An 18,003-nucleotide genomic window follows, 5' to 3' on the forward strand; every position below is an offset into this window, starting at 1 on the left:
CACACCACATTTGTTCTTGTAGAAGTGTTCCTACTGTTCAACTATGCCTAAAAGCTGCTAATTAAGAACAAAAAGCCCATCTGCACACCCTCTTTCCACTCGAAGGAAGTGTTTTTACCATCATGAGCAGTGGGTAAGTTGTGACCATGGCAAACCTCAGCTACTTTCAGCAGCATTCCCTTCAAACTAAGATCGAACTCTTGCCCCTCTGTTTCATTTCACTGCTGAAGTACAGAAGCCCCTGAGCCATTGGAGGAAGAGGCCATCCTTGTGAGCATGCAATGTCAACCTCACCCAAGAATGCACCAGCTCAGATGTTGCCACCACGCATAGTGCTTGAGGATCACTCTGTCCGACGTGGCTGGAGTGGTATTATTAATGCCATAGTGGCAGACCAACCTTGCTCCCCTAAATGATGGAGCCTCTCACAACTGTCATAGAACCTCAGATAGCTGCTACCTTGGCTTTGGGGGCCAGTGTTGACAGGAGTCTTTGAACATCACCATCACCTCATTACAACCCTCTACAGATACATAGGAGTGCTGAGACAAGGTCCCAGGAAGGGCTTAGCTCCCTGAGGGACATGTAGCTGCAATCCTTTCTCAGGACAGCAGTATGTCTGTTCTCCCCCCACGATATATACCTTGTTAATGCCATACAGCCAGCTGGGCCAAACAGCCTAGGCTCGCTGCCACCTACTCATGGGCAACTGGTTCATGCTAGAGAGATATCCAAGAACAAATTTTGAAACATGACACTATTAAGAAGAAATATTTGACACCTATTAGGCCAAACAAATAATGACACCTGTACCAGTTACATTCTTGATGGGAGAACGAGTTAAAATAAATTTTAAAAAGCAAAAACTGAAATGCAGAAAGACAATGTTAAATGTCTGGGTCATTAAAAGTGAATCATTTTTAAACAAAAGGGACACGTGAATTAATAAATGATGTTTATTTAAAGGATTTGAAGAAGGTTTTCATTGAGATGTTCCTGTCAAACCAACAAATAACTACTTATTGCAGTGCTAATTTGTCATTCATCTTACGTGAACACTTCACTTGAAGGTACATTTTAAAATAGAAAGTAACACACCATTCTCCATCCTCAATGAGTGTCCATTACGATACATCCTTACGATTCTTCATAGTCTGCGTAGCCACTTGCATAAGTTCGGCCCAGATTGAGCGCAGCAAACTCATCACGATAACCCTTAACTGTATCATCAGCCTCTTTGTCTGTTTTCTCTTCTGTTTCATCATCCTCGTCTTCATCATATTCATCATCATCTTCACCATACTCATCATCTTCGTCAACAGTATACGTTCCACTTCCTCCAGATGCCAGATTTTTCCAGTAGTCATTATAACTAGAGGCGCCATCATCGTCAACACCAGATTGTCTGCCAAACTTCAATGTGCGAGCTAAAACACAAACAGAATTTATTTGATGTGCAAGTTAAGATTTATGTTATTTTAGCTCACAGTTTTCAGCAGATGTAACCAAATCATTTAAACTTTACACCACCATGACGTGGAGTGGGATTTTAACCTACGCAAAGCTCATTCACTTACAAGTTAAAACTGGGCCCGTGGAGTTTGCAGAGCAGCTGGTTATGAATCATTTTCTTTTTACGTCTGACATATGTATTCAGATACAAAAGCAAATTCTGACCCCACACAAGAAATAATCTCAAATTTAAACCTAGTACAATAAGTATGTGGTTCAACAGAGCTTTTCTAATTATACTTCCTATGAGAAACAAACATGGCATCATATGTTAATAGTGCAGTCCCTCCAAACGAGAGCTGCTCGAGGGCAAAATGAAAAAGACTTGGCTTTTTGAAGGGCAGTACTGCAGAAATATACCTGAATTAATTGGGTGTCACACACATAGCCCTATTCCTGGAGACTAAAGCACAGGTTCAAGTACGTAGCATCCTGCTGAGCTATTATAAGATATACCCAAATCAAGCATGGCAAAGTCGGATACGAAACAAAACCTCTTCTTCAGCCATCGATCTGAGTTATCCTGAAAAGCTCATTCCTCTCTCACTACTGCATGAGTTGGTATTTTGTATCACTTCGACAGCCAATATGTGAGCAATTTTATGCGGTTGACTCTAGATCCACTACCCAATTTGATTAACAATATCAAAACAATTATATGCAGAAACTAGAAGTACTTAAGATATGGATTTAAAATACGTTCTCCCATCAGTCTAGGATGAAATTGAATCAAATCTCTTGAAGGGCTATACTTCAAATTTTTAGAGCTACAGAACAGTATAAGAATTTATTGACCAAGTAGGTACACCAGGATGACAGTGCATTGTGCACATATTTCTTCCACATACATTAACATACTAAATAGAAATACAACTCAAATTCAAAAGGCATGTCAGTTGCTTTGGAGGAGCATCCAAAAGATCCAGTGAGACTAAATGCCAGGCAAGTGAAACACTTGCGGGAAGAAGTGTCAAAGATTTTCAAGAGGTTCTTGGAGGTGGGTAACAATATTAGCAGCAAAGGGAATTCTGGAGTGAGGTACACAATGACTGAAGGCTCTGCCAGTGATGGACGAGTAGAGGAAATTGATTGAGATGTAGGGAGGGAAGAAGTCCTGCAGAATTTTGCAAACAGGGATGGAGATTTGAACTCTGTGGTGGGAGCTGGTATGTCATTTAAAACGCCCAATGACAGTACAATATTATCCTACATCCATTTTATAATAAAACGTCCTCATGTTTTACGAGATCTTCTTCTAAGCGATGTTAAATAATGCAAACTTTTAATAAAAATAGACCAATACAATATCTGACAAGTGAAGAGGGCGCTCAGTAGAGTGCATACTTCTGCCACACTGTGTTAACTCAATATTATTACAATTATGCAGCTCTCCTTTGAGGGGTTGTCCTGTCTGGTTGAAGCCCTGAAACTACAAAGTTGAAAAAAATATATTTTTATTAAGAGCTTCCATCCCATTGTGGGAGCTGCAAGCATGTGCTCATCCAACAACCTGTTCTGAAAACTCTGCTCACATTTTAACGCCATGATAGATTCCACCACAGCAACGGAGACAAAACACAACATTCTAAATCAACATTCTGAAAAAAAAAGTAAATTTGCCCCATCTCCTAGTGTTAATGGATAATTTCAAAAATTCCAGGATCTAGATCTGCACCTTCACCATACATTAATCAGTTTTTCCTTGGGTCATACCCCATGTACCACATTTCATTGAAATCCATGCAATAATGTTTTGAAATATATTGTTTAAGACAGACAGACTAACAAAAGAGCAAAAACATCACGATTGAACTTACTGGACACGCATAGATCTTTTGTCTCCTGTGTTTCATGACCACATTTAGGACAAGGTGGCACTTTCCCCTTTTCCTGTTTGAAGATCTTGCTGCGAACATGATCATCACAATAGCAGGCCTGAAGGGAAGGGAAGGAGAGGGGAATGAAAAAAAGTGTAACCATTGTTCAAGTTGAACTTGCCATTTAGAAAACAAAATAGGCATGTCCGGTTAAATTACAAAGGGTGAATTTAATTAGCTAATTCTGTGGTGTTCAAATCTCATCAATGGAATAGATAAAAACTGTTTAAAGTCAGTTAGTTTCACCTTACAACGCAGGCAAGAATGTTGTCCCAGGCGATTACAGGAGATGCCTGCAAAGAAATTACGTTCTGATCAGTAATGTAGAAATGGTGATAAACACATCATTAATTGAAACAGGAACTGACCTAGTCCTTACTCTGACCTCACGTAAATCATTTGACAATTTCATAGCCACTCTGAACCATGTTTATTTTGCTGGGTGACTATGGTCATCAAGGAGAGATGTCAATGGTAGGAAATGGAGGAGCTGCTGCACCATAATGTAGCACTTCCAATAGAGTGAGTTACATTTTTCGGAGCTGCAAATGTATTTGCGTTTTGCAGGAATACCCACTAGGTATGGGATCCCCCAAAATCATTTGTTTACTGTCGGGCAACAATCGATCAATGCTGGCAGAACTCCGACCCTATTTGAAATTGATACTATAAACTTTGGATACATGCTGTTAAAACATGTCATTGGACAGCCATTAATTAAAAGCAACTTCAAGAAAAACAACTAATTCATAGTTACATTAAAATCATGGGGGTTTATGAAAAAAAAGTCTGCATCGGATACATTAAAAATGACTCACACTTATAAGTTTCAGAATCCAAAACTTGGCAGCTCGCTTGGTGTTCAAACTGATCATCTTCACACAGGAAATTGTGGCAGAAAGAACAGCGGAACAGCCTTCCTCCTGTAAGGTTACAATATAAATTATGGTCGCAGAGATACAGAAAATGTCCCCGTCAATGTAACAACTTCCTCATAAGCATTGCCATATTTAAAGTAGGCAGTGAACAATGATTTTATGGTTCACTGATTTTCACAACTGGTGCGAGAGAATGGAACCAGGCGAGAGCAGACTCAGTGGCGAGGCTTTAGGGGAGGATAATGTGGTCAACCATGTCAAAGGCCGCAGACAGGTTGAGAGGGAAGAGGCAGGAAAGTTTACTTTTGTCAGTCAAGTAGGTCATCATTTATGACTTTGACGGGAGTTACTTTGGCACTGGGTCAGAGACGGAAACCCGATTGCAGAGATTCAAACTCGGAGTTCCAGAAAAATTGGGCACGTATTTGACAGTAACATTTTCAAGAATTTTGGAGAGGTTGAAGATGGGAAGATAGTTTACAAGGCTAGAGGGTTCAACTGCATCTTGTTTTGAGGAGAGGGATTCTGGTCACAGATTTAAAGGAGAAAGGGACAACATCGGAAAAGAGAGAATGCTTTACAATACCAACTAACACTGGGACAAGGAAGGGACATGGGTGGGAATGAGTTTAGTGGAAATGAGGGAGCAGGACGTGGGACTTATGGGCAAGGTGGGCGGAGAATTGCAAAAGAAATGGGAGAAAGAGAGCTCATGGCAGCGGGCGGGGGGGTGCTTCAGAGGAAGTGTAGCCTGGTAGATGAGTGGAAGGGAGGGACAGGGAAGAGGCAGTTGATTAATCTTAGTGACAAGAAGTCCACATTATCCTTGCACTTATTGCTGCTACAGGTTTATACAGGTGACTGTTCTGTTGTAAGTTATGTTCCTTTAAGATGTGAGTCATATGAGCACTGGTGACATCATAGGTCAGGTGCACAGGCTTTAGGCCCAGTCTTTGTATTCAAGCCTGTGACAGCGCACAGCATAAGAAAAATAAAAACCCTACCTGTTGCATTACAGCAATCCACAGGTTGTATATCCTTGGGCTCTGGCTATGGCCCAGTAAAGAATAACTTGCAGGACAGAACAGAAGCCAGAGGTTATCTTTGCATTCCAGGGTGATCCTGGAATCGTAAAGAGCTTTAGCAGACTAGAGCAGGACCAGATAAAAGGTAGACAGATGTTGTGGTGGATGGTTAAACCACTTGCCACCATATCCTTTGAAGTCCGGTCCCTTGAATTTATAGACACGGAGATAAGGACCATTCCCGAAGGAAAGCCCACGGTGAAAGTGTAGTTATGTTAATGTGTTATATTTTATTGGGTAATTTAGAAAAAGCTATTTTTTGCTTCAAATTTAGTTTTGTTGTTGTGTAATAGGAAAACAGTGTCTGATAAAGGGCCCGTAGTCTCTATCTCTATTGTGCAGTGGTTTCCTAATGCAGGGTGCTATTTGTATTGAAATGCTATCCAGCTGTAGATTGTTAATGCAGTCATTAGGTGGCGCTGTGGGTTAATGGCCCTGATTTATAAAAAACCATTTTGCCACAAGTATTATTGAATCAAAAGCAAGAACAATTGCATATAAAATGTTACAAAAGATCTAACCTGCAAATGCAATACATATACCATGAAACATTTTTTAGAATGCTGCCACATGTTCATTTGTGAAGAATTAGTTTCACAATGGAAGCAAGAAAAAGTGACACCTCAGTGTCCAGTTAAGTGCACAGAACTTTCAATTTGTTTTTTTATGGCAAATTAAAGGGGGCAACTTTTGCTTAACATGCTTGGGGAGCTATGGTGCACGGCCAGTTGGTTAAAGGGAACATGGCTCCTCACAGAAAAAAGTTCCTTACAGATTTCCAAAGCATTGCATAGCAAACCAGCTCAGGTGTGAATGGCACAATATACTGCTGTAGTTTTATGCATTTATAAACAGTGTTATGGTATGTGGCGTGGTGTGCTATACTATACTAATTATTTCAAGATTCCATATGTACAGTATATATAATATAGATATGCTGTTTGCTAGTTAATATTCAGTTTCGTTGAACCCAAATCACTTGTGACATTCAGGATAAGGGTTCGAGGTTGATGGATAACTGAGCCAAAGACTGTGTTTTCTCCCCCATTTCTAAATGGCAAGGGTGACTACACTATCCCCTCTCCAAATGCTCGAGAGGGGTGGGCGGGGGGGGGGGGGGGGGGGTCTTCAGCAGCATGCTACCCCAGGTTCTGTGATCATAGAATTTACAGTGCAGAAGGAGGCCATTCAGCCTATTGAGTCTGCACCGGCCCTTGGAAAAAGCACCCTACTTAAGCCCATACCTCCACCCTGTCCCCATAACCCAGTAACCCCACCTAACTTTTTTTTGGACACTAGGGGCAATTTAGCATGGCCCATCCACCTACCTGCACAGCTTTGGACTGTGGGAGGAAACCGGAGCACCTGGAAGAAACACATGCAGACAGGGGGGGAAATGTACAGCATCCGCACAGACAGTGACCCAAGCGGGAATCGAACCTGGGACCCTGGAACTGTGAAGCAACTGTACTAACCACTGTGCTACCGTGCCGCCCCAAGATCTAGGGACACAACAAAGCCTGAAGACAATTGGAGCCAGGAGCAATCCGAAAACAGGAGAGGTGGAAGAACAACAGATATGGATGGCATGATGATGGGGCTGAAGGTTGCAGACGTGTCCAGCGCAGGGGTCAGACGGGAAGATTGCATTGAGAGGGGTACTACAACTGGAATTAAGAAAACCCTTGGGCAGAGAACAATGTATTCTTAAGATTTTTAAGCACATCCAGTGTGTTTTAAAATGTAATTGGTAAAGAGTCTGTTGCGATATCCATGATGGAGGAGGAATTTTGTTTTTTAAAGCAATGGTAATGACAGTAAGCAAAAGTGGCCAAAAGATTCCAAGGATCCCTTTTTAAAAAATATAACATTACACTCTGCCATTAAAGCAATTACTGCAGTTAAAATAAAATAAAAACATCAGGTTAAATTTACATTATGTTATTTGGTAACCTTTGGCACTGGGAACAAAAGACCTCTTGAACAGACTTTTCCTGGCAATGGGCATTCTAAAGTGCCGGCCCAAAGGGAGACTTTCAAATTCATGATATAAAGAGTGAGAGGGTGATCGATGGTGTCCCGAGCTTTCCTCTGAACTGTGCTGTTAATAAATTATCAAGCTGTTCTGCTGTCTACCAGTGATTAGTGTTGAAAATTCTGGCCATTTCACTTTTACATTTCACACTTGGGTTACGTACCAGATTGTCATATTGCATGTTAAAATACTCTCCACTAGACTTCTGCATACCTTCTCTAAAACATCTGGTCTCACTCCAAAGCCATTTCAGTTTTCTAATTAAAAACAGATGCTGACCAGCCTTTTTTGAAAGATACAGTTGGATATTTTCTGTGAAGCTTAGCTCCTGGTCTATGATCCCAGATACTGGAAATACTCAACAACCTCTACCGGTTGATCATTAAGATACAGGGGTTCACACGTATACAGGTTATTACTATATAAAAGTCGTGGAAACTAGTATTTGTACTGAACTCTTATCTCACAATAAAACAGCTGTGAACTATCAGTAAATGGATATTCACTCTTAAAATACCCAAAACACCTGCATCAATTTAGGTTCCAATTAAATTCCATACCTACTTTTAGCATTGTTATTACCTGAATTGTAGAAGATGATACAGATATGGGGACATGGAATACAATTTACACCACATCCATGGTGGTTACTATTAGTTGATCCCAATGTTGTCACCATCAAGCCATATTACAAAATCATATTTAATAAAAATACATCGTCAACTGTGTGTATCGATGGCCCAGTACAAAACATTTACCCTTCCAGAAAGAGGCAATTCAAGATAACCCTCACCATGGTCCCATACACCTCTCTCACATTCAATACAATCGACATCAGCAAGGGGACAGATACAGGCATGTGTGCTCAGGCACTTCCTCCCGTGACACACCCAAGCCTCACAATAGTCACAAACTGCTCCCTAAGAGGGGAAGAAAGGGGAAAAAAAAGTTATTTTCTTCCTGACTACCTATATTTGAAGTAGATTAAGCTTTAGTGTCATCTATCTGACGTTTATTGTTCACCAATGCTAACAAAGACATTTTTAAAAATACATTTTTAATATTGTTCTCGTAAGGTGCAATAAGACACATTTTATCAGTTACACAATGCAACAAACAAAACTTGTAATCCGCGCTTGGGGATCGATAATCTGCACACACAAACAATCTTGCCCACTGTTTCTTAAATTGAATTATAATCATTCGCCTGGTAATCTTTAATGTTGGACTAATTCAAAATCTGTACAGTAAATTCAACAAAGTAGTTTACAGCAAAATGGTTAAATTTAAATGATTTGTGTAGAAGCAAACTCGCAAAGTAGGTGCACACTGCGTGAGCGTCAAATCCCAGCCACAAAATTGGCCTAAAGGAAAACTCCACCAATTGCACAGACACAGAAAAGCCAAGTGAATACTTACCACCATGGCAAGCCCTGTACTGTAGACACCAGGGTGCTTAACAACACAGTCTGAGCTCTTCAGCATACATTTTGTTTTGCCTGGAGGACAGAAAGATGTAACTTACAAAAAGAAAACACATTGCTTGTGCGTGAAGAAGCTACAATAGAACATAGAACAGTACAGCACAGAACAGGCCCTTCAGCCCTCAATGTTGTGCCGAGCCATGATCACCCTACTCAAACCCACGTATCCACCCTATACCCGTAACCCAACAACCCCCCCTTTTTTTAACCTTACTTTTATTAGGACACTACGGGCAATTTAGCATGGCCAATCCACCTAACCCGCACATCTTTGGACTGTGGGAGGAAACCGGAGCACCCGGAGGAAACCCACGCACACAGGGGGAGGACGTGCAGACTCCACACAGACAGTGACCCAGCCGGGAATCGAACCTGGGACCCTGGAGCTGTGAAGCATTTATGCTAACCACCATGCTACCCTGCTGCCCCAACACTACAGACTAAACTAAATCCTTCAAGATTTGCAGCCAAACCAAAAAGTCTGCTCTCCCCACAGAGGCTAGCCAATCTGCATCTCCACTATTTTCCATTTTAGTTTCACATTTCTAGCATCTGCAATATTTTGGGAAATCTGAGCCACCAGCAATGTTCTCTTTCACTATTTGTTAAGTATTCTTGAGTCTGGGGTTTCATCAGGGTGTCCCTCCTGATTTACCTCATTCCAGATCATATTGCCTCTTCCATGCTGCTGAACACCAAGGTGGCTCAGACCAGTTTGAAGAAAACAGCTCAGCCCATGAGCAGTTCTGATGCTTGTGCCATCTTCCAGAGCAGGGACGCACTCTGCATCACCATACACTCTGCTCGGTCATCAATAGATTACCATGTTCCCAGCATTCTGATCAGGAACAGATCGCATGGCCTAGTTTATTCACCAACACATAGTTTGACCATTATAGGAGTGAAGCTGCCAGAGGCTCTGTTTTTGTACATGTCTTCCATATAAATTTTACCCACTGGCTATCAAGTCATTGACATCCTCCAAGCAATGACCTAATCTGTCCCCCAACCAATTATTTGTTTCAATGCATATGCCTTTTCTTTGTCTTTATCTTTTTCCCTTCTTACCTCAATCTAATCCCCAGCACTCTACATAAATGCTGCTCTTCTTTTGTATTTTATTTTTATCTTATTAGCCATTTCCTATACTGCTTTCCCCCCCCACTCAACAGTTTCCCAATTATTGGGCTTTCCCCCACTTCAACCTTGGGCTGATTTCACTAATTCACCATTTTCTCTTATGATCTGCTACAACCTGGTTTACTCAGACCTATCTTTCTACCAGGGTTTGTAGTTTTCCAGGAACCGATCCTCCATAACATAAAAAGACTTCATGCAGCAGCCAAATCCAAATGGAGCCTGAAAAGTCACAGCGACCTGCGGCAGGCAAAGGTGGGAAAAGCAGTTGTTCTTGGAGACTTCAAGTATCTCAGAACCAGGAAGGGGTGCTCAGAAATACAGCCTGGTGCCAAATAAACACAGTAAGGAGCTGAATAAACCAGTGTGCTCTTGGAACTGAGTGCAAGTCCAGCATCCAGCAAGGGGCAGCACGATAGCATTGTGGATAGCACAATCGCTTCACAGCTCCAGGGTCCCAGGTTCGATTCCGGCTTGGGTCAATGTCTGTGCGGAGTCTGCACATCCTCCCCGTGTGTGCGTGGGTTTCCTCCGGGTGCTCCGGTTTCCTCCCACAGTCCAAAGATGTGCGGGTTAGGTGGATTGGCCATGATAAATTGCCCTTAGTGTTGGATAGGGTTACTGAGTTATGGGGATAGGTGGAGGTGTTGACCTTGGGTGGGGTGCTCTTTCCAAGAGCCGGTGCGGGCTCGATGGGCCGAATGGCCTCCTTCTGCACTGTAAATTCTATGTAATCTGATCTCTCCCTGCTAACAGGACAAACCAATCAGATTAACAGTCACATGTTAACAAGAAAACAGACCAAAAAACAGACCAATCAGGGCCCATAAAATGGGACTCTATCAAACTTTTTTCAAATAATGGTGTTGCTTCACAGATAGCTTGATGTACTGCAGCATGTTATGTTTAATCTAGTGATTATCTACCTTCACAGGAACTGGATTTAATTTAAATTAAGTTTTTTTAATGTAATGGTCATCATAGAATTCCTACAGTGCAGTAGGTCATTCGACCAAGAGAGGCTGCACTGACTATCTGAAAGAGCACCCTACCTCGGCCCACTTCCCCACCTCACCTAATCTAAGGAGCAATTTAACATAGCCAATCCAAAGCACATCTTTGAACTATGGGAGGAAACCGGAGAAAATCCACACAGACACAAGAGAGAATATGCAAACTTCATACAGACAGTCATCCAAGGTCGGAATTGAATCTGGGTCCCTTAGCTGTGAGGTAGCAGTGCTAACCACTCTGCCACAGGGTAACAGCCCAGTTTAAAGAACTATTTTACTTTTTAAATAACCTGGTATCACATTGTTCTTACTAGGAGTTCTTTTTAAATGTCTGTCAGAACCTATGTGGTTTTCTTGCATTTTATCAAGTGAAATTTTAACTTGAACCTATTCTTCACATTGATAAATAAGACAGGTGCTCCAAATCGTCAAATTTGGGGCGCGATTCTCCGCAAATGCGGCGAGTCGTAAAGGCTGCCGTGAAACTGCCCGTGTTTCACGGCAGCCTCCGCGCCCCCTCCCGGGACCCGATTCTCCCCCCCGGGCGGGGCTAGCAGCGCGGCCCCGTGAAGCACGGCATCGCGGGCTTAGTGACCGTCGCTAAGTCCGCGCGACAAGCGTCACAGCGGCTGACGCGCACGATGACATCAGCCGCGCATGCGCGAATGACGTCATCACGCAGATGTGTCAAACCCACGCATGCGCGGACCATCATGCCCCTCAGCCGCCCCGCGGACTGATCCTGCGGGGCGGCGGAGAAACAAATAGTGCACGGGTATCGGACCCGCTGACCGCGATCGGTGCCCACCGATCGCAGGCCCATGCCACCCTTGGCACGGCCGTGGTGCGGCCGTGCCAATCGGTGCCATGGTTGTCCGGGACGGCACTTTGTGGCCGTTTTCACGAACGGTGAGAGCAGGTGTGATTGCGTTCGTGAAAACGGCCGTAAAGGCCTGGGAACTCGGCCCATCGGCCTGGGGAGAATCGCTGTTCGTCGTAAAAAACGGCGAGCAGCAATTCGTGTCGTGAGGCGGGGGAGAGAATAGCGGGAGGGCGGGAACAATGTCGGGAAGGCCCTCCCGCTATTCTCCGACCCGTCGTGGGCAGCGGAGAATCGCGCCCTTGATGTTTTATTAGTGTCAATATTGATGTTTAGTTTAAAATAATCATTTTGGTTCAAATCTAGACCATATGAAATCATTCCATGAGATATTCAGGGGGAAATAAGTTAGGAATCACGATCCTTCTGCACCTAATTCACTCTTTAAAATCTTCACTGCCAAAACCCAAGAACAATCAAGATCATTTCCGTCCCAATTATCATCAGCTACTGCCCTGAAATATTTCTCATCCTGTGACTTCAACATTGATCACACCTCCCCTTGCCATCTCTATGAATTAACTATTCTTGTTCTTCATTAACCTCTTCCACCATACAGGATCTTCTACCCATACACATAATCACAATCCTTGACATTTCTTGTGGCTTCTTAACCCCATAATTTTGATCATGGCCCTCTCCTACCTATGTGCTATTCACAACTTGTACCCCTGACAGCCCTTACGCTTTTAGAATTTCATGTCATCCTGCGTCCAAATCTGAAAAATAAAACATGCCCCACACTTACGACTTTCAAACTCCCAATTGCCTAGCCTTTGGCCTTCCATTCACTAGGACACCTATGGGGCATTCAATGTCCTCAACCCCTGGTATCTGATTTAACATTAATTGATCTAATTGGTCCCTACTGAAACATCACACCAAACTGGATCTCAGTACCGCTAAGCATTTTAAAACAAAGGATGATAAAACAGTTAAACATATGGTGTATCTGTGCTCTGCCTGAAGGCACTAATTCAAGAACATACTTACCACACTGTGCGCAAATAGGTAACTTTTGTACTGAATTGCAGAAGTAACAAAAAGCACGGTTCTTTTGCCGTCTTGTTCAATGAGGAAAGTGAACATGGGAAACAAATGTAAAGTTAGGTCCTGGAGGATCATGTGGTAAGCATCTATTGTACTAGAATTCATATAGCAGTATCTGTATTATAAGTTTAGACAATTAATAGATTTAGGAGCTTACAAAAAGCCAACAGAAACAGAGATTAAGACGTTCCTTTACATCAAGTCAAATTTCTTTATATGTAGTTGAATTGTTCAATATATCATCGCACATATACAACAGGCTAATATGATAATAGTATTACACTGCCATTATCTATGACTAAAGATGTTAAGTGTTAAATCAAAAAACATTGAACAAGGAAAGTATTAAGTTTGGGTATATTTTACCTTTGGCATTTATCACATTCCTGTTTTTATTGGAAACAAAAGAGAAAACCTTATTAGAGCTAAAATAAAATCAAATAAATTTTAATAATTAACTTTTTTCCATTCTAAAGACAGTGAATGTTGGTTAACTTAACTCCCCTCTGAATTGGGTAGCAAGCCACTCAGTTATATTAAACCTAGGAAACTAAGGACAGGCAATAAATACTGGCTATGCCAATAACAGCCACGCCTTGAGAATTATTTTTTAAAAAGCATCAAACCTGTCTGTCACAATTTTCTGCACTACACACAAATCTTTTTCTTCAAGTATTTGGTAAAGTAACGTGCTTCTTGAAAATGCTAACATTAATAGATTCAAACAACTGAATTGTACACACATATCCAACAGTGAATTAGATATTTGCTACAAAGATGGGATTTCACTTTCAAAACCTGGGGTTCAGTTCAGGCAAGCTTGGCTTCATCAGTCTTCACTGGTTGCTCATCCTAAGAGTCCTATATGAAGTGGATTTCAGGCTGGCTCAATCCAGACTCGAGTGGGCACAGGTCTACAGTACAGTATATAACAATAATCTTTATTGTCACAAGTAGGCTGTAAATTAACACTGCAATGAAGTAACTGTGAAAAGCCCCTCGCCACTGCATTCCGGCACCTGTTCGAGTACACAGATGGAGAATTCAGAATGTCCAGTTCACCTAACAAGCACGTCTTTTGGGACTTGCGGGAGGAAACTGGAACACCAACTGTCAATGTAAAACTGTCAATAACGGACAACCTCACTCACCATTGCTGATGTGAGAAATGGAAAAGAAATGCCGCACTGGTACAGAAGGGGGTGCTCTGTTCACATCGTAACAGAAAATCAGCAGGTTTATATCCCAGCACCACTAAACTGTTTCATATAATCTGGTCCTTTGCTGTTAACTTGCATGAAGTAAATCTCATGCAATCTCTGAATTTATCTTCTGACAACTTTTGTATATAAAGCAGCTTTTACATAGTAAAACGCTCCAAGACACAACACGGGTACATTCGCAAACAGAATTTGGTGACATAAGGAGATATATAGCTGTGACACCAAACTAATGGTCAAAGGTGCGTTAAGGGGAGAGGTGGAAATTTAGGAGACGAAATCCAGAACTTAGGACCTGGGTACCTGAACATAGAGTTGTCAATGGTGGAGGGATGAAAATTCCGAACACATAAGAGGGCGGTATTGGAGGAACGCAGCGATAGAGACAAGGATAAGAATCTTTAAAATCGAGGCATTGCCAGAATAGGGGCCAATATGTGTCAAAAGGCACAGAGGAAGGTGTGGGTGAAGAGGACTTAGTACAAGATGGGATCCAGGTAGCAGTGCTCTTCTTGTGAGCTCAAGTTTATAGCAGTAGAAAAGTGGGTGGCTGGCCAGGGCAGAATTAGAAGAGTCCAGTGCGATCATTACAATACTTCAAGCAATTGTCAACATGTAATGGCAATCACTGCTGGTCCCACTGAACTATTACAGGCCACTGTAGCAGTGGTTAGCACTGTGGCTTAACAGAGCAAGGGATCCGGGTTTGATTCCCAGCTTGGGTCACTGCCTGTCCGGAGTCTGCATGTTCTCCCAGTGTCTGCGTGGGTTTCCTCCGGATGCTCCGCTTTCCTCCCACAGGTTCTGAAAGACATGCTTGTTTGGACATTCTGAATTCTCCCTCAGTGTATCCGAATAGGTGCCGGAGTGTGGCAACTAGGGAATTTTCACAGTAACTTCAATGCAGTGTAAATGTAAGCCTATTTGTGACACTAATGAAGATTATCATACAGGAAGTCGGAGTGGAAACGAAATTAATCTTTGTCATCACACCTCCCCAACAGTCAAACACATGGAAACACTCAGCAATGGTTTGGGAAAATCTTCAGCCAGAATAAATGAGTTGGAAATTAAGAATGGAGTGAAAGAAAGGCAGTTTTGGTAGAAGGCTGTGGCTGTGCCTGCTGCTTGAGTGAGTGCATGTGGACAGCCTCCTGACTGCTGCTCTTTACCCACCATGGAGGCATTGCAGGGGTGTTTCGCCACATCCACCACGTCTCTGGCCGCCCGGGTTTGCTTTTCCCGTTCTTTGCGACTTTCAGCCTTCTTTCGGGCCCCGGTCTTCTTCTTGGGCATCGCGGGGAACCGGGTGGGGGGGTGGACCCCTTTGTTGACGGAGCGGGAGAGGTTTGAGGGGAGGCTGAAATCAGCTTAACTCAGTCAAGCGTCCGAGGCACCGGAAGCTGCGCTTCATCACCAGGCGCCGCACTTCCGGCGCGCTTGGGACACGTCACTGAGCCCCCTTTCTCCCATCATCCGTCTGGAGGGCTGGTACCTCACTGGCTTGCTGGCACCATCACCATTAACAACAACAGACACAAGTCTCCATCCACCACATGACTTACTTTTGAACCAAGGGAGAATTAAACCACAGCCAGAGGGAGCTTAGAAAACTCTTCACTAATAATGTTGCTCACTATTAATTTATTTCCTCCGTGCTCCACTGGTCGCAGAAGACGCCAAGCGTACCAGTGGGCACCGCGTGCTCCTTCTGCAGGGCCAACCGGTCACGGACAACACCAGCCATAGCTATTACCCCCATGACCTGCGTCCGACTCGGGCTGAAGAAGCCACCTCGGGATGGCAATTTTGGCCAGGTCCCGGTGAGGGGCTATTGTGTTACTTTAGGCTTAGGTCCCCCAAGATTATCCTGGCATCACCAGGAGTAGGAAGTTAATCTACAGTGAGTAGGGTTGCTAGCTGTGATTAAATGCACTCCTGGAGGTTTCATCATATGACTAGCCCGCTGCAGCTCTTCATCGGTCAGTGCATCCAACCTCGTGGTGCAAAGCAAAAAAATTCATCATCCATTTGGATAATGCATGACTCAGCCGAACAGCATTCCCCCACCATTTTCAATATTTCAATATCTGGTAAAATAATATCTGGGGAAAAAAATCATCTTTTCTAATGCACTGGTGATATTTCTCCAAGGTTGCACACGGCAGTCAATTTACAGGAGTCAATTCCTGGAGACTACAGGCCAACCCTGAAAGGTTGGCAACACAAAGTGAGTGACCTGGGAGGGAATCAAAGACAATTTTTAAAATTTCTTTGAACACTTTTTTTATTCTTTCAAGGGATGTGGGCTTTGGTAGAACAGCAGAACTGGGTTCAGCGGGGTGGAGAGGTGGTCAGGAGGTGGGTAGTGGGTCAGAGCAGTGGAATTGGGGTTTGGAAGGACAGTGGGATGGGGACTTGGGGACAAAAACAGCAGACCTGATTCTTCACGGGGACAGCAGGGGGAGCAGTGGAACCTGGGCCTGATGTAAAAGTCTTGTTTTTTGGACGACTTGTAAAAGTGTGTGCAGTAGATTCTGTGCTGTGCATTATTACTGGGCTAAATCGCTGGCTTTTAAAGGACACCAGCAGCGCGGTTCAATTCCCATACCAGCCTCCCCGAACAGGCACCAGAATGTGGAGACTAGGGGCTTTTCACAGTAACTTCATTGAAGCCTACTCGTGACAATAAGCGATTTTCATTCATTCATTTAATGATTTGTCAAGTCAATAGAGAGGGAAATGTTTAAACTTCTACACTGAAAGGAAAGCTTGATGTCCTCCCAACAACAAAATAAATTTCAGAATTCTTTGCTACATTAAAACAAGCTCACAGCACACAAACATTATCTTCATTTAGTGAGGTGTTATGCTGTGATTAGCTTTAAAATGCAAGATGTTGCAATCCACACTGAGAAAAAAAGAAAAAACTCACTAGATGTAAGAATCTTTCTTGAATAATGCAACCTGAGCATATTGAGAATCAAACATGCAGTTATTATGAAAACCTTCATGCATTAACCAAATAACATTTAGGAAAGAGACTCAGAAAAACGTCATTTAGCTTAATTAGCATTTAATTAATTGGACAACTTCTCCCTGCTGCTAATTGAATTTTTTATTTAAATGAGCTCTTCATTGAGTCAAGTCTGAATGAAAGTTCTTGCAAAGTAGGATAAAATGGACATATTAATTGATATGCTTTCACATAGTATTCAGGTGGGTACAGCAAAGCCCAAGGCTGTTGGAAAGGTCAAACTGCTGAGTGAGTTGGGAGGGGGTGTTGTGAAGTGGGGCATGTTTGAGTGTGCAGTGGGGAAGAGGGGTGTGTAGTGGGGGAAGAGTGACTGATTACAGTATGTGTGAAGTCTGAATCCTACGTGAGTATATAAAATAACAGTTTTTCAGAGTGCTTCAAAAACAGAAGTTCATTGTTTATTGTCGTGTGTACCGAGATGCAGTGAAAAGTATTTTTCTGCGAGCAGCTCAACAGATCATTAAGTACATGGGAAGAGAAACAAATAAAAGAAAATACATAATAGGGCAACACAAGGTCTACAATGTAACAACATAAGCACCGACATCAGATGAAGCATACAGGGTGTAGTGTTAATGAGGTCAGTCCATAAGAGGGTCAGTTAGGAGTCTGGTAACACCGGGGAAGAAGCTGTTTTTGAGTCTGTTCATGCGTGTTCTCAGACTTCTGTATCTCCTGCCCGATGGAAGAAGTTGGAAGAGTGAGTAAGCCGGGTGGGAGGTGTTTTTGATTTTGCTGCCTGCTTTCCCCAGGCAGCGGGAGGTGTAGATAGAGTCAATGAATGGGAGGCAGGTT

The 18,003-nt window shown here is 42.8% G+C and overlaps 1 protein-coding gene across 1 annotated transcript; it reads right to left on the reverse strand.

Moving 5' to 3' along the window:
• Positions 1-942: 942 nt before the first annotated feature.
• Positions 943-15,598, reverse strand: znf330 (zinc finger protein 330). Its single transcript, XM_038792451.1, has 9 exons — positions 15,348-15,598; positions 13,318-13,337; positions 12,895-12,965; positions 8,807-8,886; positions 8,181-8,307; positions 4,208-4,312; positions 3,636-3,682; positions 3,330-3,447; positions 943-1,427 (listed from the first exon to the last, which is right to left on the reverse strand). Exons 1-9 carry the CDS (start codon positions 15,465-15,467, stop codon positions 1,138-1,140), a joined length of 978 nt encoding a protein of 325 aa, XP_038648379.1. The 5' UTR covers positions 15,468-15,598; the 3' UTR covers positions 943-1,137.
• Positions 15,599-18,003: the final 2,405 nt, after the last annotated feature.

The sequence above is a fragment of the Scyliorhinus canicula genome, chromosome 3 (assembly GCF_902713615.1).
Source record: "Scyliorhinus canicula chromosome 3, sScyCan1.1, whole genome shotgun sequence".
Classification (NCBI taxonomy): domain Eukaryota; kingdom Metazoa; phylum Chordata; class Chondrichthyes; order Carcharhiniformes; family Scyliorhinidae; genus Scyliorhinus; species Scyliorhinus canicula.